This window comes from Pseudorasbora parva, chromosome 24 (assembly GCF_024679245.1).
Source record: "Pseudorasbora parva isolate DD20220531a chromosome 24, ASM2467924v1, whole genome shotgun sequence".
Classification (NCBI taxonomy): Eukaryota; Metazoa; Chordata; class Actinopteri; order Cypriniformes; family Gobionidae; genus Pseudorasbora; species Pseudorasbora parva.
This window is the reverse complement of record NC_090195.1, coordinates 5,551,325-5,575,773: the sequence shown is the minus strand read 5'-3', so window position 1 is coordinate 5,575,773 and position 24,449 is coordinate 5,551,325. Positions and strand designations below refer to the sequence as shown.

Here is a 24,449-nt window from a genome sequence, read left to right as displayed (position 1 = left end):
TTCTTCATAATTTTTCCTTGTTGAAAACATAATTCTATAGAAGCAAGTATGAACACTAAAACCCGAATTGTGACTTTTTTTTAAATAAATAAATTGCCATTATGTCTTTATAAAGCTTAGTTTGCAATTTCATATCTAATATTTTTTTTCTTGGGACTGCAACTTATCATATAAAGTCAAGTTCCTCCACATCAAACTCGCTCATCCATGTCTTTATGGACCTTGCTCAGTCATGTTGGAACAGGACGGGGCCATCCCCAAACTTTTCCCACAAAGTTTGGAGCATAATATTGTCCAAAATGTCTTGGTATGCTGAAGCGTTAAGAGTTCCTTTCACTAGAAGTAAGGGGCTAAGCCCAACCTCTGAAAAACAACCCCTATCAACCATAATCCTCCCATCCACCAAACTTTACACTTGGCATAATGCAGTCAGGCCAGTATAGCCTCCTGGCAACGGCCAAACCCAGAGTCGTCCGTCAGATTCGTCACTCCAGAGAACACGTCTCCATTGCTCTAGAGTCCAGTGCTTAAAACCACTACCAGGGATGGAAATTAGCACCCGCCACCAGCCAAATGCGGGTGATTTTGCGTTGTGGCGGGTAAACTCGCTTCACCTACCGGCCACCGTGGCGGGTAAATAAAAATAGCATACTGTTTCCCCTCTTTATAAACTGTGTTCAGTGAATGCGAGTGCGGCCGTATGTCCGAATATGACCAGTCGTTTTCGCCGTCATTACCCGGATGTAGTGCCAGAAGAAGCGAATAATAACCATAATAACTCGCGCGCACTGAGAGAAGATCCGTCACTGTCATCCGGAAGCGCGCACCCGTCTCACAGCGCGCAAATATTGAGTTCTCTTTCAAGTCTTGTGCTTAAACGGACAAACTCACACAAAAAGTATGCCAACATGTTCATCTTGATGAGAATTCTAGCAGACATAGTCTGAATATGCCTTAAGTGAACTTTATACAGTCGTGAAAGATGACGCATATCCCTCTATTAGGTCTTAAAGGGGCAGTAGCTTTTACTGCTATGTTTAATGTCAAACAAACGATAAGGACATCACTCACTGCTCTTGATTGAATAGCTTTTGTAAGTTTAATAAGGAATAATCTTTCATTTAAACAGTTAAATATGCAGTTATTTTACATTTGATTACTTTATTACATTTCTGTAGGCTAGTAGACCTGTACATTATTATTTAATGTACACATGAGTGAGATCAAGTTAAACATTTTACTTTGAATTTTATTTTATACTGTTTGATGTTGCAATGTGCTAAATAAATATTTGCATAATTTGTAATTGATTTATTATTTGAAACTTTAATATTAATTAATGCAATTGCAAAGCCTTGATTTTTAGTAAAGTTACTCAGTCATAGCATTAGCCATAAATGCAATGGATAATTGGCATAATTTCTTTTAGTGTTTTGGTTTCAGCCAATAATTTTTATTTCGGTGCATCCCTACTGACAATGTTCTGCTCGGTATGTCGTCAACACGCTTCAGGAGATGCCAAAACTAGTAGTTTCATTGTTGGTACTAAAAACCTAAAACTGGAAGCCATAAAAGAATCATCCAAATGCCACATCCAGGTAAAAAAAAACTCTACTCTTTACTCATTTAATGAAATGTATATCAGTTAATGGTTTGTGTGTGTATAAGAGTGAAAAAATGTCAGTATTTCATTGAGATTTGAGATTAAATAAACAGCTTAAGTATTGTAGAGCTTGTAGTAATTTTCACGTGCAGTTACACATTGTCGGTTAAAAACAAGAAAGTGGCTGGTAAAAACATTGAGTGGCTGGTAGATTTTGAAATCCACCAGCCACAGTGGCCGGTGGAAAAAAAAGTTAATTTCCATCCCTGACCACTACATCTGACGCTTTCCATTAAACTGCTCAGTCATGGAGCTGCTCGGTCATGGAAACCCATTCCATGAAGCTCTCTACACACTCTTCTTGAGCTAATCACAAAGTCCACAAAAGGCCACACGAAGTTTGAAGGTCTATAGCTATTGACTCTGAAGAAAGTTGGCGACTTCTGCACACTATGACCCTTAGCATGTGCTGGACCTGCTCTGTGATTTTTCATGTCCTACCCCTTTGTGACTGAGTTGCTGTTGTTCCCAATTGCTTTCACTTTGTTATAATACCACTAACAGTTGACCATGGAATATTTAATAGTGAGGACATTTCCCGAATGGACTTAGCGTGTGTGTACCATGCTTGAATTCACTGAGCTCCTAAGAGCTATACATATATTATTGACCATTTGGCATGTTTATTGGACAATGCACCACCGACATGTGCAACCACAAAGCCATGGCTCCTACAATTGTAGCTCTTTTTAATAGCAATTATCATTTCAATAAAAACCAATTTTCATATTAAAATGTACTTAGCAGATACTTTTATCTGAAGCAACAGATTGCATCCGCATGCGTGTTCCCTTGGGAATCAATGCCATGACCTTGCCCTTGCTGGCTCCATTAAGGTCAATGTCAAATGTACATGTACAAATGTGTTAACAACCCATTTTACTTCCATAGTGAAACAGCATATTCAGTTAAAGAAAAGTGTTTTTATTACATATATTATTATCTTTGGGAAAACTAGCACTAATTAACAGCTCAGTAAGACCAGGAATGAATAAAGCAAGTAAATACGTGTTTTGTGTTGACTTGCAGCATGGATTATATCCTTGACAATGGTAACCATTTAAACACTTGTGCATCTTACACGATGAGTTGAGATGCAGTAAATGTAACTTACACTTATGGACACACTCCACTGTGACTTCCTCACTAGCTGAATTGGGTTTTTTTTCTCCCCTCATCATATTCTCATGTAGCTTGTTTACTTGATGAAGTCAGACGCTCAGTGAGTAGAAAAGCAGTAGGATGCAAAGTGCAGACACCATCAGTTTCTTATGGCCAATGAAGTGTAATTTGTCCCATTTACATTTCAGAGGTGCATCAGACGGGTTTTGTCAGCACTGCATGCAGTAATTAAGCTTTAAATCAATAGCCGGCATTTGTCATGTTTACTGCCACTCTCGGCGCTGGGTTAAACTCATCAGTTTAGCGCTGGGTCGTTTTACTGCCCAGACACACTTCATTATTCCTTATTCCCAGGTAGAGCAGAAAATGTTCTTCTCTTTCTCTCTTCATCTTTCTTCCCATAGCTCTCTCTCTCTCTCCTTTCTCCACGTGTCCAATGCTGACACAGGGTTGTGGAGATTGTGGAGACAAGCAAATCAGACAGTTATTTATCGTAATTTGTTTACATATTTCCTCAAGAGCTCTATGATTACTTGAGTTACTGTATTACAATAGGTATGCTTTCACCATTGGGTGTAAAACAAACTATATGCAAATAAGCACAGCACATTCACATGCACACAGGCACATACAGTTGCCCCAAAAATATTTGGACACTTACGTGACACTAAATGCAAGTTTTTGTCTTCATTTTGAATAGTAGCCTATACGTATTGTTGGCAACACTTTAGTTTAGGGTCCAATTTTCACTATTACTAGGATATTGACTGTTTATTAGTACTTATAAAGAACATATGAATGCGTTATTCTGATCCTACCCAATACCTAAACTAAAATGCTATAAAAGCTTCCTTACTAACTATTAATAAGCAGCAATTAGGAGTTTATTGAGACAAATGTTGTAGTTAATAGTTAGTTATTAGTGAGAATTGGACCCTAATCTAAAGTGTGACCATATTGTTGAATAAATTTACACCTAACAAACTTCTTTTTGTGAAATGGAAGTGCAAGTTTGTGGGTTTGGTACCCAGGGACTGCGCACACTGATAGGATGAACAGAGTAGTCGGTTTAGGAAGAAGGTCTGCTAAATGTAAATGTGAATTCAAATTGCTGGCTGATAGATGCTAAATCTAATCTAGATGCTAAATCATTGTTTTACTCTTCAAATACAACCGAACCGCTGCGTCTAAAATCATGTACCGAGTAGGTTCTAAATTTTTTTATTTGAACGAACGTCGCGACCGTTAAAAAAGTATGTTCTATATAGTATGAATGAGTGTAGTATGAATGTAATCCGGACATACTACATCCACCATGTTTTTGTTATCATGTGACCTAACAGCGTCAGTTACGTCCCTTCACATCCATTCATAAATCATCGCCCGACCATTATCTTCAAACGCTTTCTGTATCGAAGAATGCTAAAGCAAGGAAAACATTGTCTTGTTGTGTTCATTTTAAAATCCCCCTTTAATTTAGTCTCTTTTTCTTGGTTTAAATATGCTCCATTTGCTTAGATGTTTTTTTATTTTTTATTTTTTTTACTTGTGCTTTCTTTACTTTTATATTGGTATCCTTGTCTGCTGTGTTATTTATCTATTTTCTTTCTTTCTTTTCCTCTGGCTGTTGTTCCTGTTCTTGTTCTCCCTTTTGGTGCTACCTTTTATCTTACATGTGTGTTTCTTTTCTGTAATAATTTACTGTTCTTAATATAAAAAAAATATATGAAAAAAAATTGTCGCCCATGGCCTCATGGGATAGTAAAGCATCCATCGTACGTGCACTTCAGAATCTTGCCAGAAGTAGTAGATCATCCGGGTACTTTTCACCCGTTTTTCGAATAGGCTACTATGAATTTGGATATGTTGGTGTACTGTTTTTCGCATACTATATAGTAGAGAAGTATTCGATTTCGGATGCACCTAAAGTCTTTTGCAAATATCCCAGTGTTGGTCTAGGTTGGTCTCAGGAGGGAATCATCTTCAGCTTTGCACTTGTATGTTCTGGAAACATTGCTGACATCTTGATTTCTCTCCATTGCTTTACGTTTCACCTTTATTTTAAAGGAATAGATCACCTAAAATTAAAATATATCATGTCCACTTTACTTTTTCCATAGAGTAAAGAAGGGATTTATTGTTGTTGTTTTTTTACATTCACTTTTAAACAGTGAACGGGAAAATAAGCTTTTAAGCTTAAAAACACCATAAATGTACACTAAAAGAAAAGGTGTTGAAAAAAAATGTCCTTCAGAAATTTCTAGTAAATTTTACATTTAATTATAAAGAAACATTGAATAACACACTGGATTAAAAGTGAATATTTGAGGTAGAATGACAATGTTTTTGTAAAACATACTCCAATAATATTTAGTTTTATTTACAGCTTTGAAAAATCGTTTTTTACAGTGAAAAGTGGTACGTCTTACGACAAAATTGTGTGAGAAACAAAACAAAATTGAGTGTCCATGGTAAATTCATATTAGTTCATGATAGAAGTTGCAATGTCTCGTCATTAATCATTCTTTTGAATCGGCTGTTTTTAATGAATCAGTTGATCCAGTTCACAAACCTGAATGATTTGTTCATGAATCGGACTAATCCGGTTCTCGAGTTCAACTCACTGACTCAGTGATCTGGTCAGAGAGGTTAACAGCCCACTGGAGGGCAAGATTATCAGTGAATAACTTAAATTTCAGACTGTTCCTCACAAAAAAGCCATCGTATGGCCTCAGAACACTAGAAATATTGTGCAAATGTCAATCAGCTTCTGCGACAAAAATGTGTTAATGATTTTTTTTATTTGAGTGAACTATTCCTTTAAATATCCTTTGTCCTTGTTTTTCCAGCTGTCCTTTCATTATAACATATTAGAGTCTTGATGGAGAACATCCTGTGCAAATCTGTTCCAGGTTAATCTACAGAAAGCTCTAAGAGACAATCTGAAGTTAGCGCAAGAGTACCGAGAACTGCAGAGAGCTCTAATGATCGCCAGACAAGAAGCCGTTTGTGTTTTTGACAGAAGAAACAGAGCAGAGGCCTACGTCCAAGATCACAAGCAGGTAACATTTCTTTTTCTGTATGAACGTATACATCAAGGCCATTTTCTGCATGTGTGAATGATGTGGATGTCTATCTTTGTCATCAGAGATAGACAGCAGGCATGCAAAATAGTGATGAGAGGGAGGTTTGCGCGGACTAGCGTGCACAGGCGTGCTCCACACACAGCCTGTCATAGGTGGTTGGTTTTAGTTGGGCAGTCAGCTAGGAGGCCACTGCAGTAATCTAATCACGATGAGATAAGCTTCATGACAGCGTTGCTCTGGCGTGCATGTGTGTTTATTCCATCTCACATGGCAGCGAGAGGAAACAGGCGCGTGGCAGATGCAAACGCTCTCAAGAACCAGCATATCGGGAACGTTTGGGAAAATGCTAATATGACATGTACGTCCATCACTAAAGGATGGGTGGGTTTGCTGGTATTCATCAAAGCTGTACTGTGTAAGTGCAGTGTGTACCTATAGAGTGCAGTGCATTAGTCATTCCCAAACACTACATGGCTCTGTATATTGGTATATAACAACAAACACTTGTCAATGTAAAGATGTTTTCAGTAAGAGGTTAGAGCAGAAGTGGATCATTTCTATGCTAGTGTCACGTAAAGGAAATGCAAAAAAAAGAAGCTCCCCTCATCTGCCATTGGTTGAATAAACAGGTAGATTGGTCAGGATGCTCAAACAGAGCAATTAAAGGCAGGGTAGGTGATTTGTTCCAGAAACATTTTTTTTGTTATGCTGGTTGAAAGTCTTCACACATTTCATATCCTGATAGTAATTACTATAGCTGTGTCTCATTTCAGAAGGCTGCGTCCTCCGGAGGTCGCATTCGAAGGCTGCATACGTCATAAGGCCGTTTCATTTAAAAAAAGTGAGTAGGACACTAAATGCGACCTTCGAATGTGTCCTTCTTTCACAGGAATTCGGAGTGTGCATGTGGTGTATCCTTCGCTGTTGCAGATAACCCACAATTCTTTGCGTCGCTGTTAACAACCATCATATTTTTTTTTAATATGAAAAAACGGCACCACCGCCAGATATACATGCATGCGTAGATGTGGTGTTTAAATGTAAGCCTATATAAACAGATAGTTGTGGTAAACAGGATTACAAGTGTTTAGTGCTTTTTAAACGTTTAGAACAGTACATTGTTGTCAAGACAAGAAACATTTCATAGTCAGTTTAAAGTTATAAATCATTTTCAACCATATAACTGGCGTGAGAGCGCAACGAGGCTGAACGTGTTGGCATAGCAACGTGATACTTCCTGCCTGTGTGTCATACAAAGGACGTCTCGTTTAATTCTGATTGAGGACACTCCGTATACGGCATCCTACACAGAATGTGTCGTCCGAAGGACGCAGCCTTTGAAATTTAACGAAATCAGACACAGCTTATGTTAACTCTTTCCCCGCCAGCGTTTCAAAAAAAAGTTGCCAGCCACTGCCAGGGTGTTTGACCATTTTTACCAAAATTTAATAGCTCATAGAATAATTTTGTTTTATGAATATCTGAGCATGCAAAATAAAGAAAGAGCTGACCCTCTTCTTTTAAACATTTTTTTAAATTCTAGCTACATGCATTCCTTTTTATCAACACTTGAATATGGGTATTTTTCATTAAAAAAAAGCAACATTTTGAAAAAAAGCTGAGAAAATCCTGTTTTTCTGAAAGACTCTTTTCAGATTCAGAGCGATACCATACACAGATGGAGTAGACTGAGTCTATCAACACCTCTAATGCTTCACAGTCCTCTAGCTCATCCTGGGTCGATATTTCAGTAACATTAGCTAGATTTGATTCATATGCTGTTTAATGATGATGATCATGTTATTTTTCATATGCATAGGTTAGGTTACTTTTATTGTACCCGTAGGTACATTTATTTTACAGTGCAATGACTATGGCATCCAATACAAAAACAAAAACACACAACACAAAACACTTCACAACACATAAGGACAAATAAGTAAATAGTGCTCTCAAGAAAGAAAGAGCTCTCAAAACATTACATGTGGGTTTTGTGAAAGCACCTGATGAAGAACCTAAAAAACAAACAACTTTTTTCTTTTTCTTTTTTTTAAACACAACACGTGATCATATGTATGATTACATACGATCACGTGTTTTGACCATAAGATTCGGTACTCATTCAGAAGATGCGTATTAGCGCCCTGAAACACAGAAAATTCAGTTTTTGGCCTGGAAGCGTTTTCTCACGAATAACGGAAAATTCTGTGTTTGGCAGGGAAAGAGTTAAGTGGTCTAAGGGTGTTTTCACACTGGAGTCCTCTTTAAAAGAACTGAACTCAGAATCTATTAAGTGGACCCATTAAGAGGCGAACCAAGTGAAGAAGGACCCAGTTCTCTCTACATTCACACTGTCCCTGTCCCTGAAAGAGGACCCACTTAAAGGGTTAGTTCACCCAAAAATGAAAATTCTGTCATTAATTACGCACCCTCATGTCATTCCAAACAATACAGTGCATCTCCAGCGTCTTCATGCCACGCATGCGCCGTGGTGCTCACGTGAACAGCATCAGCTGCTGTAGAACTCAAAAGTGCTGTACTGTTCACAACGTAAACTTTTCATTTAATAAATACTGCATTTGGATCTCCTACCTTCTGTCTCAGAGCGGTCGTTACAGAAGGTAGGAGATCCAAACGCAGGATTTATTAAATGAAAGGGTAACGTAGTCCAAAAAGAGGCAAGAGTTCATAACAGGTAATCAATCTAATAAAGCAACCAAAACAGAAGGGACAGGCAAAAAGGTAATCCACGGAGAAGGCAAGAAATCCGAAACCAAGAAACATGAAAACGCTCAGAAAGGCAGTTGTGACACTAAACAAGACTTTGCAATGAATGGCAGAGATAACCAGGCTTATATAGGGTGAGGTAGACAGGATAATGAGACACAGGTGTAAACAGTGAGTGCTAATGAGTCCGGGCAAAGGATTATGGGTAATGTAGATAGAGTGAGAGTCTGGGGTGGAGTGCCTTCTAAGGGTGATCACGGGCACTCACACTGGTGAATTGTGACAATTGTCTGTGGAAGGTGTAGGACCATAAAATGTTTATCCAATCATTGCATTCAGACCGACTGCAATGATTGGATGAACATTTTATTAGGCCATTTGTTTAAAAGAATAGTTCACCCAAAAATGAAAATTCTGTCATTATTTGCTTACCCTATTGTCGTAAAATAATTTTATGAAGTGACGAGAATAGTTTTTGTGCGCAAAAAAACTAAATAACAAATAAATAACAGATTTTAACATACAAAATTTCTTCATTTGTGTTCCGAAGATGAATGGAGGTCTTACGGGTGTCAAACGACATTAGGGTTGATTACAGAATCTTCTTTTTTGGGTGAACTATCCCTTTAAGAAAATGTTATTTTAATGCTGGTTGAAAGTCTCTTCACATCCTGACAGAAATCACTAAGTTAAGTGGTCTAAATATATGTATATATATCGTCTGTGGAAGGTGAATGACCATAAAATGTTCATCCAATCATTGCATTCGGACCGAATTTTGCTATGCTGATTGAAAGTCTCTTCACATTCTGATAGAAATCACTAAGTGAAGTGGTCTAAATAAGTATATCATCTGAGGAAGGCGTAGGACAATAACATGTCTGTCTAATCATTGCATTTGGTCCGAATGCAATGGTACGATGTCCTACCTGCCTTCAACGTATGTATTTTTATCTCTCCAAAAATCTCTACCTTTAACAGTGGCGATTTTTGATTAATCTCTGTAACAGTCTTTTTTTATCCGTTCATTAGAAAGATTTGTTCATTTACTGATTTGTTCAGTTGCTCTTGCAGTAGGTTACATCATTATACTGTAGTTGCCGTCAAAGAGAGTTTCTTTTCGTGCTATGAATCATTAACTGATCTGATTCGTTGAAAAAAACAAGAGTAGCACTTTATTTTACAGTCCTGTTCTGCATATAAATACTATGTACTTATTATAGTAATTGCAATAACTGGGTTATAACTAGGTACTAACCCTGAACCTACATCTATATCAACAGTACTTTTTTGGGTAACTACACGGTAAGTTCATGGACTGTAAAATAAAGTCTAACCAAAACAAGATTCGTTAGTCACCCATGACCAAAACATTTTTAGAACGGTTTTGGGAAATCTACTAAGAGTCTCTAGAAAGAGACTCTCCACAAATCGGGATTCTGCTAAATATATTTTTGGGATTTTATTTAATATAGAAAGCTTAATCTTTAGGTTATAAAGCTATTACAAATTTGCCAAGAATAGTTTTACTAACCTCTTTACGTCATCTTACACATTAAGAATGAGTTAATTCAGTGCATCTCTGAGTTTCGTTCAGACTCATAACAAATCAATGTGAACTGTGTTTTGTTTGTTTTGTTGAAATTATTCATTCACGTAAAAAGATTTGTTTGAAGCACTCATTTGTTCACAAACTGAACCACCTAGGGCAATGTTTCAATAGCACCACAGTAATTATACATTGTGTGATAATTAACCTACAAATGTCTGACTTTGTGATATCTTCACATATTAAGCTATAATAGGAGAAAGTATTTAAAGCAAAAAAAGGCACACTTCAGCTTTAAAGCTTTGTGTCTCTCATACATGACATTAGTCCACGGATTGTTATTGTTATGGTACCATTGTTGTTGCTAGAGATTATTACTAGTTGTACTGATCTACACATAATCTGTCACTTTAAGTACATAGCATTTTTTTTTAGCTGTAGATCATTTTAATATGATTTGTTATTCTACCGCTGATGGTAAAACTCTACTGAAGAGCAAGACACATTGTTTGTTCCCCAAAAGACTAATACTCGTACAACTCCTCATCTAACTACATGAATGTTATCAAGTGAGAAATGCATGCAAAAGGCAAATCCTGTGGACGGGATTCTCCACGCTCATGATCAAAGCCTGATTTTCTTTTACTCAGTATTCAGCCTTTTTACAGTTTGTTGTTTATTTGCAGACTGGTGCAGCTTTCTCTCCTTCAGAGCGGATGCAGTCGCATCTCTTAGAGGTTTACGACGAGCTCATCTTAAAGTTCTATACGTTTCTGTAAGGATGTGTAGGCCGAGTTGGATTTTTATGAGGGCTTAACATTTTTGAAAGGTTTTCCATGCCAGGCCGAGTATGTATAGGATCCATTATGAATAGTCTGAATATAATGTATTTTTATCAGATTTCTATCAAGACACCTCCTCCATATGTATGAAACTGACACACCACATTTATTATGAGGAATAGATTCAGAAGGTGTTTAAAAGCAGTGTTTATGTGGCTAGAAACAGTATAAAATGCTATATAGGTCTGGCCATGAGATGAGAGCTATGACGTCTTGTTTCACAAGAATATAAATATGAGGAAACACAAAGGACAAATTCATCATTAATGACAATTAATCATTTATCACAATGAGTAAAACCACAGAATATAGTTCTGATGTGCAGCAAAAGATTGAGCTTCACAAAAAAAAAGGTTGTAAGAAATCCTTTAGGTGAGTGTGTACATATATATATATATATATATATATATATATATATATATATATATATATATATATATATATATATATATATATATATATATATATATATATATATATATATATATATATATATATATATATATCATGGCCAGACCTATATACAAACACTATACACACACACACACACACACACACACACACACACACTCTATTGCCAAAAGTATTGGGACACCCCTCCAAATCATTGGTATCAGGTGTTCAATCACTTCCATGGACACAGGTGTATACAATCAAGTACCATAGGCATGAAGACGCTTCTACAAACATTTGTGAAAGAATGGGTCGCTCTCAGGCTGAAGCAATTGGACACATTTGGGAACAAGAGCAACTCAGCCATGAAGTGGTAGGCTACATAAAATCACAAAGCGGGGTCAGCGCATGCTGAGGTGCACAGTGCGCAGAAGTCATCAACTTTCTGCAGAGTCAATAGCTACAGACCTCCAAACTTTGTGTGGCCTTAAGATTAGCTCAAGAAGAGTGTTTGAGCTTCATGGAATGGGTTTCCATGACTGAGCAGTGCAATGCAAAGTGTCGGATGCAGTGGTGTAAAGCACGCTGCCACTGGACTCTAGAGCAGTGGAGACGTGTTCGCTGGAATGACAAATCTGATGGACGAGTCTGGGTTTGGCGGCTGCCAGGAGACCGGTACTTGCCTGACTGTATTGTGCCAAGTGTAAAGTTCGGTGGATAGGGGATTATGGTGTGGGGTTGTTTTTCAGGGGTTGGGCTTGGCCCCTTAGTAAAATGAAAGGAATAACTTCAGCATACCAAGATATTTTGGACAATTTCATGCTCCCAACTATGTGGGAACAGTTTGAGGATGGCCCCTTCCTGTTCCAACATGACTGTGCGCCAGTGGATAAAGCAAGGTCCATAAAGACGTGGATGAGTGAGTTTGGTGTGAAGGAACTTGACTGGCCTGAACAGAGTCCTGACCTCAACCCGATAGAACACCTTTGGGATAATTTAGAGCGGAGACTGAGAGCCAGGCCTTCTCGTCCAACATCAGTGCCTGACCTCACCAATGCGCTTCTAGAAGAATGGTCAAAAATTCCCATAAACACACTCCTAAACCTTGTGGAAAGCCTTCCCAGAAGAGTTGAAGCTGTTATCACTGCAAAGGGTAGGCCAACTTCATATTAAACCATAGGGATTAAGAATGGGATGTCATTCAAGTTCATGTGCATGTAAAAGCAGGCATCCCAAAACTTTTGGCAATATAGTGTATATCAGGAATATTTCTCCCCAGAATGAACATTTTAAATATTTAATTTGAGAAATGTGTGTGTAAAGTGTGGCAAATAAGTTATTTTCTGTTATTTACAGTATGGCAGTGCACATATAATGGGTCTAAATATCTGCATCAGTGTGCTAGTGACAGATGGCATTTCATTATTTATGAGGTTTTATGTGGCATCCTTTGGTTATGCTGACAAACATCTTTGTTTTGCACTTTTAACAATTGAATATAGACACTGCAACTATGTCCTCAACATCAACATATCACTTTTATATATAACACAAGTTATCATATACAATGACGCACTGGCATTTTGCCAGTTTAGTTGGATTTGCCAGTTTAGTTTGAATGAGAGAACTAGAGCGCCCCCTTGCAGTGGTGAAATGTACAAACCATAGGCCTACCTAAACATCCAGAACCAGTTTAATGCTTGTAAACAAAAGGTTGGTGCCAGGTTTGCTATTGTATCCGTGAAGGCCTAACATAAATTGCATTGTATACATCTCAAAAGTTGGGTTGTTAAAAGAGAAGCAAGTATGTGTATTAACGAAAGAAATCATGGATGAGGTTAGTAGTATCTTGCATCACTTTGACTGGAGACTTTGTGATATTTCTTTTTGCACATTTCTTTCTACGATATATTGTAACTATTGTTACTTGTGGCATTAATAGGATAGTACAGGGTTTTTTGACACGGCTCCATAAAGGACATTTTTTTGTACTCGTTCAGTTAAAGGCTGAGCTAATTCGCTTTAGTTTTTTCATGCTCCGAAGAACACATTGCCAAGCAATGATAAGCTTAAAGGAAGAGAGAAGAGATGGGGCGAAACAAGGGACGACATCCCTCCGAATTGAAACCCCCTTTTTTTTCTGGAAAACTGCACAAATAATAAAGAGAGCAGCATGCTTTCTTTCTTTCTTTCTTCTCTAATCTCTCTCTCTCACACACACACACACAAACACACACACTCTCTCTCACTCTCTCTCATTTTTTTATGTTTTTCCAGTATACTCGGAATAATTTCTCGTTGCGGCAGGGGGTTCATGACTTTTTGTGTATGTGTAAAATATGTCTGGAGGGGATTGGTATAAAGTTAAAGTGAGTGAAGTCAAAATATTTTACTCATCAGCTTTGCAGTCACCGAGTTTGCCTGAGCTAGAACAAAACCGCTGAAGCATTTAGAGAAAATTAACCCCCCATCCTGGCAGCCAGATGTGACTGGTTTCCGCCCAGTGCACATGAGTGGGCAGGGAGAGCAAGAGACTGTGAAATTCCTGTCAGCCCCGTGTACTGCAGAATGGGCTATTGACTGCTTTCTCTATTCCCCTCCATCATTCTTCTTGAACACTGCCATTAATTTCCTCTCCTGCCTTACCAATTCCCCCTCTCTTTCTCTCTCTCTCTCTCCCTCTTTCTTTCTTTCTTCCTCAGCTTTCTTTGTTGCAGAAGAGGATGCACAAAGCCATACTAAAATACTTCAAACACCGCAGCGTCTACAGCCAGGCAGAGCTGGCCCGCTTCCAGACCCTCTCCAACCAGAACAACCAGAAAATGAAAGCCCTCCAGGTATGGGCTCTTTAGTACCCCTACAAACACACACACACACACGCACACAACAGTATTTGTAAGTATTGCACTACATACTACAATGGGTCCCATTCAGGTAAATGCTTGTTGAGGTTAAGATGAGGTTGGTCCTTAAAGGAATATTTCACCAAAAGAAAATTCGATCATTATTTACTCACCCTCATCATGTCTTTCTTCAATGAAACACTAAAGGAGTGTGCATATTGCCAAACATGAACTCTTTTCAGTGTTAATTGTGCACCGTGTGCTTTAAAAAAAAAAATCTCCTGTGTTCAACGGATGAATCGAAGGTCAGTGGTCACTTTTATTTACTTGACTGTCGAGCAAAAGAATCTCCCTGTCACCTAGGGCATACAGTTAATATGATTTAATAATAATTAGGGATGCCAATATATATCGGCCACCATATCGGTATCAGCCGATATATGTTCATTTTTAATGTTATCGTAAGAAAATTTGGTCAATGTATTAAAGCCGATTTCCTTCAGCTGAGACACTTCAGATGTGCACTGTTCGTCATGATGGCTTTGCTCAAAATATGATTGGAATCACTTCAAAAAAAGAAAAATACAGTAAAGTGCAACATGTGCAGTGCAAGTCTGTCATACAGGCTACATTATAATAGTTCTGTGCTTGGGTGATGGTTAGACTTTTGTTTTTGTAATAAGGCTCTCAAAAATTATATGAACATTTGGATTTATTTAGATTTATCGGCCAATATATAATTAAATGAGTACCTATAGAGTAGTACTGCATCCTTCATATCTCCGAAGAGTCTTTAGTTTTATCATATTTATAAAAGACAGATACGCTGTACTGATTCTTTCCGGAAACAGCTGAGCTTGAGCAGGTGTGCAGTGGGCGGAGCTAAAGAGTCACAAACACACACACATTACATCATGGCATTATCCCAGGATAACTTTCGATTCACTGTACGTTTGTACTCTTACGTGCTGATTGCCAATAAAAACAGACATTCGATGCAGTTTTACTCCCCTCCTGCGGTTTTAACTCATGACCGGGAGCAAACAAACACACTTGCAGAACTCTGTTGCTGCTCCGGGAAAACAAACTGCATCCACTGTTTCCTTAATGCTGGGTTATTTGGGAAGCTGAACAAGGTTATCTTTCCCTCACAACCAAACACACTTCTTTAGTGACATTGTTGATTTCGTGGTCTAAAAACAAAAAGGCAGCGCTGCCGACCCAAACGAAGCTTGTTGATGGCCGTGCTCTTGCTCCCTGTCTGGCTGATGTGCACACATGCTCATCTGGGAAATGTGCCCATACTAGGAATTCCACCCTTTATGACTTCATACTCAAATGGTTTTTTTTTTTTTACGAAACTTATTTGAAACCTAAACCAACTCGGTTTTTAAATTTTGGCTATGTTTAACATGAGAATCCCACTCTTTAACAGTGTAAATTAGTCAGAATCACTGATCTATATAGATTAGTGGTCAGAATACATAATTTAGAACCCGCCTTTAAATCAGACGAAATTTTCATATCGGTCCTTCCCTAGTAATAATAAATAATGAATAAAAATATATGCATCATATAATAATATAGAAGTTATAGGTCATATAGAAGATATTTGGCCATTTTGAGATTACTGTAATGTACACTTGGCTAATTAGAATTAGCTTTTTTCCGAACCAAAATCTAGTCTAGCAAATGGAACTTTTGCTTTTGTGACTTACATTTTGCTCTTATCACACATATATCGGCATAATATCTGTTACCCCGTTCTCTAATTATCGATATCGACATGGTATAATGCTTCGAAAAAACTATATAGTTTGACCACTATTATTAAGGTGTAAAAATTGCACCCATAAAGTGTATAAGGGGCCTTTACACACAGTAGGACATCATAAAAAATGTGCCGCTCATGGCGAAAGGTGCTGAAAGAACAGATGAGACAAGTGTCCGTCAAGCATGTTTAGACCAACAAACAAAATGGTGCATACATCTAAATATCCAACACATTAAATTAATTATTATCTATATTAATATTACTTATATTAATATTGTCTATATTGGAATAAATGCAAGCGCAATGTTTGAATGATCAAACACAAAAGGCATTTGGTCTCAGTGGAAGGTGTGCTATGCGTGCTTATAATGAGGTGAGCGGCGGTGTGTTTGTGGCTCAGTCAGGGGAGGCCAGCTCTGGAAGTCAGGATGGTGAATGGAGCATGAAGACGAGGAGTTCTTCAAGCTCCTCCGAGTGTGAAGGACAAAAGGAGCAGCCTTACTCTAAACTTTGTCACAGCTCTGTGTTGATCTCCTCCCCCAGACACAGGCTAGCATTGTGTATAGGAGACTTTACATTGTGAAATAAGCAATAAAGCGTCACAATTCTCAAATGACCCAAAACTATGGGAGTCGTGTAGTAACTAACCTCGTTTTAAAGGCTTGTATATAAATAATCTTGTTGTTTTATAAAGTCTAGTTTGTCACAGCTTCCTATTGTCTTTGTATTGTGTCTACCATACAATGGCCAGACAGCCCCTGACATATGGGACATGAGGGCTGTGGAGGGCCTCTGGCCCTGTCTGGGGCCCCTCATGACATTATGAGGTAATTAAATATGCAATTTTACTAAATGACAAAGATCTAGAAAAATGGGCTGAAAATATTTGCGCAAAGGATTAATGAAAAGTATTTAAGAGATGGATAAATCATCCAAAATAATGTCTCCATCAGCAGTGGTATTTTATATTTTCAGATTGAACACAACCTTTTTAAAGCAAGCCATCTTGGTAATGCTATTTTCATTACCAAGCTATTTTCTAGCCATACAAGTTCTCTAGTAATGTGTCAATAACATTTTAAATCACTAATATATTCAGGGCTGTTGTCAGAGGGACATCTGAGAATGCTGTCCCGGGCCCTGTGAAAAGGGGATCCGCTTGGGCTAAGGGAAGATAATTAACGTTTGTGAATAATATCTCAACGGTTATCACTTTGCAAACAATAAATGTTCTTTATTTTTGCATGCTTCAAAACAGAGTAAAGTTTTTAAACTAACAAATCAAGCCACTGAAGTATGACATTAAAAACTGTCAATGGTTTAATTTTGCATTGATTTTATTTATTTCTCTTTATATAAGTCTTTTACTATTATTTACTTATTATTATTATTTTGCATATATCTTAAGTATCATGAACAAGGCTCACATTAACACAGCAGCAGAAAATGGTTGTCAGTCCTGTATTTGAGTTAATATTATGGTTATTTTCACACACACTTCAGTTAGTATTTACAGTAGTTTCAAATGCATTTATATATCAGGTCTCACATTCTCCGACTGTGTCAGCAGAACTGGACTGGACATGTAGTACATGTTGAGAAAGCCGCACTGCACAAACACACGTCTACAGTTTTCTTGTGTGGTTTTGCTTTCAGTAACTTGCAGTGACGGAGATATAAGCTGTGTGTCATCTGAGAGTTTAAGATTCAGTCCAGATCTGTTTCTGTCAGTTTTGTGTGACTCAAACGCTTCTCTCCACCCAGATATAAAAGCTGATGTCAGTTAATGAAGATTTGACAGATGAACTCGTGACTCTTGTCATATCAAAAGTGATAAGACTTTTCAGTTTCATAGTTGTCGCCATCTTTGATATTACTTTGGTCACTGATGCTATGATCACTGTTAAAAGAATACAGGCTTGACTCCAGCACACATTCGAACAGACAGCATTCAAGATGTTATTTTAAGTTGCTGTTTGAGCTGGACTCATGCCTTTAAGTATAAATGCAGTTGTCAATCCAAAAAAACAACAACAGTGTGAACATAAATGATGATACTTTATAGATAGCTCAAGAAGTGTTTCGCATCAAAAAAGTAAAAAAATATTGTATACAAAACTATCAAACACTTAACCTCTTTCAAAAACACAAGTAAATGTCCAGTGTCATTACTCTGTATCCTCTCCATCCTCCACAGGATGGGATGTACCTTTTGATGGCCAGCGCTGTAAGAGAGTCAGATTAAAATGAACCAGTGCAACCACAACCACTATCTCTGAAGACAAAGTACTTGGCACTGCCATTGCTTTCATTAAAATAAACACTATCTTGCCAAAAGTTTTGGAACGCCTGCCTTTACATGCACATGAAATGTAATGACATCTCATTCTTAATCCGTAGGGTTTAATATGGAGTCGGCCCACCCTTTGCAGCTATAACAGCTTCAACTCTTCTGGGAAGGCTTTCCACAAGGTATAGGAGTGTGTTTATGGAAATTTTTGACCATTCTTCTAGAAGCGCATTTGTGAGGTCAGGCACTGATGTTGGATGAGAAGGCCTGGCTCGCAGAACTCACAGCAATGTCTTTATAGACCTGGCTTTGTGCACTGGTGCACAGTCATGTTGAAACAGGAAGGGGCCATCCCCAAACTGTTACCAAATAGTTGGGAGCAAGAAATTGTCCAAAATGTCTTGGTATGCTAAAGCAGTTCCTTTCACTGGAACTAAGGAGCCACGCCCAACCCTTGAAAAACAACCCCACACATAATCCCTCCTCCACCAAACTTTACACTTGGCACAATGCAGTCAGTCAAGTTCCGTTCTCCTGGCAACCGCCAAACTCAGACTCGCCCATCGAATTACCAGACGGAGAAAGGTGATTGGTCACTCCAGAGAACACATCTCCACTGCTCTAGAGTCCAGTGGCGGTTTGCTTTACACCACTGCATCCGTCACTTTGCATTGCACTTGGTGATGTAAGGCTTGGATGAGCTGCTCAGCCATGGAAACCCATTTCATAAAGCTCTCTACACACTGTTCTTGAGCTAATCTAAAGGCCACATGAAGTTTGGAGGTCTGTAGCTATTGACTACTGCAGAAAGTTGGTGACTTCTGTACACTGTGCGCCTCAGCATGCGCTGATCCCACTCTGGTGGCCTACCACTTCGTGGCTGAATTGCTGTTGTTCCCAATTGCTTCTACTTTGTTATAATACCACTAACAGTTGACCCTGGAAGATTTAGTAGTGAGCAAATTTAACAAATGGACTTATTGCACAGGTGGCAACCTATCACGGTACCACGTTTGTATTCACTGAGCTCCTGAGAGCGACCCATTCTTTCACAGATGTTTGTAAAAGCAGTCTTCATGCCTAGGTGATTGATTTTATACACCTGTGGCCATGGAAGAGATTGGAACGCCTGAATTCAATGATTTGGAAGGGTGTCCCAATACTTTAGGGAATAAAGTCTATTTAGAAAAAGCTTGTTGAGAATAATTAAATAAAGAGTCCATTTTGAAATATTCAACAATTTTAATGATCTGACCAAAGTCACAGTCAGATATTACTGATCTGACTGTCCTGGCGCTGTTGAATGATAACTGAACTAAACATAATGTTTTGCAAAACTGTTGAACTGAATCAACATTGAACTGACTTCAGCTGAACAACAGCAGAAATGCATCATTTTTCTGTTATCACTGAGAAGTTGTTTTGAAATCAGACGAACAAACAAAAGCATTGTCGTTCAATGGCTCAGGCACGTCATGCATTTCTAACAGTTTGAACTTTCTGAAAGTTTTTAGAGGTGCAGTTTGTCCTCATCCAGGGACAGAACGATGTCAGATGCTAACTCTTGTGGCTGATGGAGACATGAGCTAAGAGCATCATGACGTCACAAAAAATTAATTTAAAGAATCCTGCCATTTCAGAAGAGTGGAAACAAAAACGTATATTTTAAACTGGGGAGTCAGCATTGAGGTATGAAACTTGCAGAACATTTTAATATCAAGGACATTTTGATTTTGCATTTCATGCCACCTTTAACCATCTTAAACTATCACAAATATTTCAGTGCCCTGTGTGCAAAGACTTTTTATTAATGCTGATTCTATCAAAGCAGCGAAAACTCTACCTAAGATACCACGAGCAAAACATGTCCACCCATCTACTCATGAGGAACCTCAGCCACTGAGGGTTGCAGGTTCCAATGATTTGTCCCTGTGTCTTCCTGAGGAACAAACGACTGCTTCCAAGCAACTCTACTGAAGTAGAGAGATGGGGGGAAGAGTTAAACGAAATAGAGAAAGCGTACAAGCCTGTCATCTCGTAACACCGCTGCAAGATTGGGCACTCAGTTCCGGGTTATGCAAGTTTACACCAGGGATAGCATAATTGACAATTGCTAACAACAGAGAGCAGGGTGGAGAGTTGTGAATGGCCAGTAATAATTGGAGCGAACGCCCACTGCGCTGCTCTCAAGGGACTGTAATCCAAGATCTTGTTTCTGATATAATTGTTAGTCAGAAAATTTCTGCATGGCTAGGCCAGCTCAGTTCCCAAGCTGGTTGACAGTGCAAGGCAGTTTAATAGAAAAACTGGTTGCTGAGGTTTTTTAAAACAGGCATGCACTGAACCCGCACGCAGTTCACCAGGAGTGTGGCGCGCACCGTCTTTCTCGTTTCTTTGTTTTGTCTTTCTCAATCTCCTGTCGTACAGTACAAAATAAAAGTGCCTGAAGTTGTCAGCGTCACTCTTTTATAGGTTTCTGGGAATGGGTCAAAGTTTGACTAGTAAACACCATATCTAATCCGCTTTACAGGCATATTTCCCCACTGACGAGCCTTCAAAAGTATGTGTATTCTGACAAAAAAGTAGGATGATATACTTTATACTTATGGGTCATTGACAAAAAAATATATATTAAAAGTCTTTGTGATCAGTATATTATTTTATTTTACATATGTTTGAGCTATGAACAATGTCTTTAAACAAGTTTCAGTTAACATTTCTAAATGTTTCAATTAATTTTTGACTTTTATGTCAGGCAGCAAAACCAAATAGTTGAATGTATATACTTTAGTTATACCATCTGTCATGGAAAGTGTACCAACCTACCCATACTTAAAATTAACGAGCATTATTCAAATGACTGTAGTCAATTGGATAGTCCTTCAACCAATCAGACCACAAGAGGCGTGATCAACGGGCAACGGCAACGACCCATCGCTTCTCTATCCGTCATCATGTTAAAACTGCCAATAGTGTGTCGGTGGATAAGCAAGTCTGTGATTGGTTCCCGCAAAAGTGAAATAGAAGCAGTAGAAATGAATGTACAGGTTTACCCAGTCTAATTATCTTATTAATTCATAGTAAAAGAGCCATGTTTGCAGTTGTGCCACCCTGACATTTGAGAATAGACAAATTGCTGGACAAAAGTTTTTCAATTATCTCAACAGCTTTAAAACTACCGACATATATTTATAAAATGTGTTTACATGAAAGGTTTCAGACCTAAAATGATGCCATAGTTTTTAGGACTGATTTTTGTTTATTTTATTTAGACACCATTTTAAATAGTTTTCTTAGTCTGTTAATTTGTTCATAACAATTTTTTTTTAAATAATATGTATTATTTAAATGTACTAAAAATATATTCAAACTAAATAGGTTTTATAGAACAAGTGATATATGTCATGAATTTGTCAAATTATTTTAAAAGAAAATAATGCACTTGGACACAAAAATATGTGTGTCATGTCATTGACCCATGCATATTATATTTTAGTGTAATATACTGTATTATACTCACCAAGGCAGCATTTATTTGATCAAAAATACAAAAAAAAACAGTAATAGTGTGAAATATTATTTCAATTTAAAATAACAGTTTTCTATTGCTATATCTTTTAAAATGTGATGTATTCCTGTGATCAAAGCTGAATTTTTAGCATCATTACTCCAGTCTTCAGTGTCATGATCCTTCAGAAATCATTCTATTATGATGATTTTCTGAAACATTTCTGATTATTATCAATGATAAAAAAGCTTCATATTTTTCAGGATTCGTTGATGAATAGAAAGTTCAAAAGAACAGCATTTATCTTTTGTAAAATTATAAATAACTTTACTATCACTTTTGATCAATCGTTCTTAAATAAATGTATTGCTAAATGACTAGCAAAGCAAAAGCAAGCCAGATATCAGTGACCAACTATTCTGGCCTTCCCCAGTATCACTGACGTATGTGGGACTGGAGCATGAGTCGATCTTTTCTAGGCTCTCGCTCCACTACAGGTTTTTGTACCGAATTAGCCGACACTCACTGATTCCATTTGCTTGCCTGTTTAAACAGGAGGAGTTGTCAAACGCAATCCAGCGCCTCTCTGAGTTCCTGCTCTCGCTGACAGATGACTCAACTACCAGCCATGTCCCGCAGCAAGCAAACAGACCCATCGCAGATGCCGACGGATCGAGCAGGAAGATGCCTACAGTTCAGATAGCGGAGTAATTGGACGCTCACCTGCGCCAGACAACTTACTTAAACCCCCAGCATGCTTCACTCTCTCCCTTGTCCGACGCTCACGGCCCAATCCATAACAATGAAGCAGGTGACTTTCATGCTACTGTCAGGAATGATCTAATTTTAGCGGGGTGAATGATTGCAATTGGCTTTGCCTCATCAGATAATTAATCTATGTCACCATTAATTGGAAAAGAGAATAATTAGGGGGCTGTGTTGACAGAAATTCTACGCTTCTCTAGATTCTTGGATCTAATTACACCTACTTAAACCCCTCTGACCTTAACCAGCGGATAGTATACCTGCGTAACCCTAACCAGGCTCGGGTTGGTCTAGGCCGTCTCTCGCTCTGCGCCCTTTGTCATTTTTTTCCTCCTTTTTGGCTTGTTTATCCTCTCTTTTCTTGTCTCCTCAGAGAGCTGTCTCCCTCAATCACTTTTCAATATTCAATCTTAATTTTGTGGAAGTTTAGCATTTTCAATGAGCTGGAGATGAATGATTAATGAATAAATTTGAATGCTTCATTTTGTCCATGGATCATTAGTCAAGTCCTTTGTGGGAAGGACCTGCGAAAAAAAAAAAGAGGGAAAATTATTGAGACATTAGCCTGAAGCAATCCAGGGGTAAATAGTATGCACAGAGGGATGTTGTGTGAACGCTACCCACTGGCATTCTGCACAACCCCACGGAAACACAAGCCTTCTAATTTACCCCGCTTCACAAGACTGATGTGCTCTATCGACAAATAGGTTTCATTTACAAAAATGAGTTTTCATTTTGATGTTTTGGTGTATGCGCCTTTTTTTCTCTTTTTTTTTTTACCCTTGTGTTTTGTTGTGCCTCCTCTGGTGAGATGTAAAATAACAAAACTATTAATGAAACGTCAGTTACAACTGACCGAAAATCTCACAGCAAAGCAAAGACATTAAAAAGGGGCATCATTGTTGGAATATTTGGTATAAATATATTGGGATTATCCTCAATAAGTTATCATTAGTGGACTACATCAGTTAAGATAAACTAACTTCGAGAATTAATGTCAATTTCAACGTTTACTAATGGACCCTTTTCTGAGACTGTGATGCACAGTCCACAGTTATAGGGCCCTATTTTAACAACATGAGCGCATGATCTAAAGCCAATGTGTGTCCAAATCTACTTTTGATAGTTTAATGGTGGAAAAAATTATCTAAAAGGGTTTTAGTATCTAAGGGTTGTGTACCTAGTCATGGGTGTGTTTTGGACGTAATGTGCGATAAACCAATCAGACTCTCAGTTGCCATGGCGGATTCGCTATTTACATGGTGGAATATAGACTCCCTCAACCTGACGGGTTGTGTATCGTATTGATTGGTCAAATAATTAGTCGATTTAATTCGTCATTACTGCAAATATGTAATTCTGATACATGCAACTATCCATTATGACATGTAGGCATTTTATGTACCTATATTTTATAGGCTTTATGTACATCTTTTACAAATCCTTTTATTTTTAATATTTGACATGTTTGTGTGCTGCTGCATGTCCCTGTGTGTGTAATAAGCAGAGTGTGCAGAGTGCACTCGCGTATAGGCATATATTACTAACACGCCCTATAAATAACACAAAAACTACTGCAGTATTGACTTTAGGTCAGGATTTTGTTGGTCAATAGCGCAGTCGTTTTCAAACTGCCTCAAAATAGCAACACGCTAACAATGCGCCTGAACACGTCTGGTTTTCAGATGGTTGAACAGATGGGCGCGAGTGCATTTTCTATTTAAAGCAAATGCTGAAACTCAGGCTGAAACTAGCAAAAAACACTTGCGTCGCACCTGGCGTGTATGATAGGAATTGACATTATTAAAGGGATAGTTCACCCAAAAATGAAAATTTTGTCATCATATACTCACCCGTGTCGTTCCAAACCTGCGAGACTTTCATTCA

At 38.1% G+C, this 24,449-nt stretch overlaps 1 protein-coding gene across 3 annotated transcripts in view; it reads left to right on the top strand.

Annotated features, from left to right (window-relative positions):
- LOC137063938 (coiled-coil domain-containing protein 178) overlaps positions 1-23,044 on the top strand; it is a 40,696-nt gene extending 17,652 nt beyond the window's left edge. For 2 of the 3 annotated variants that reach the window (XM_067435249.1, XM_067435248.1), the window contains 3 exons: positions 5,698-5,847; positions 14,085-14,219; positions 22,353-23,044. In XM_067435249.1, coding sequence (XP_067291350.1) covers positions 5,698-5,847; positions 14,085-14,219; positions 22,353-22,508 — 441 coding nt within the window. In that variant the 3' untranslated portion in view covers positions 22,509-23,044. The remainder of the gene's footprint in view (positions 1-5,697; positions 5,848-14,084; positions 14,220-22,352) is intronic. The other variant, XM_067435250.1, reaches the window with a different exon arrangement.
- The last annotated feature ends 1,405 nt before the right edge of the window (positions 23,045-24,449 follow it).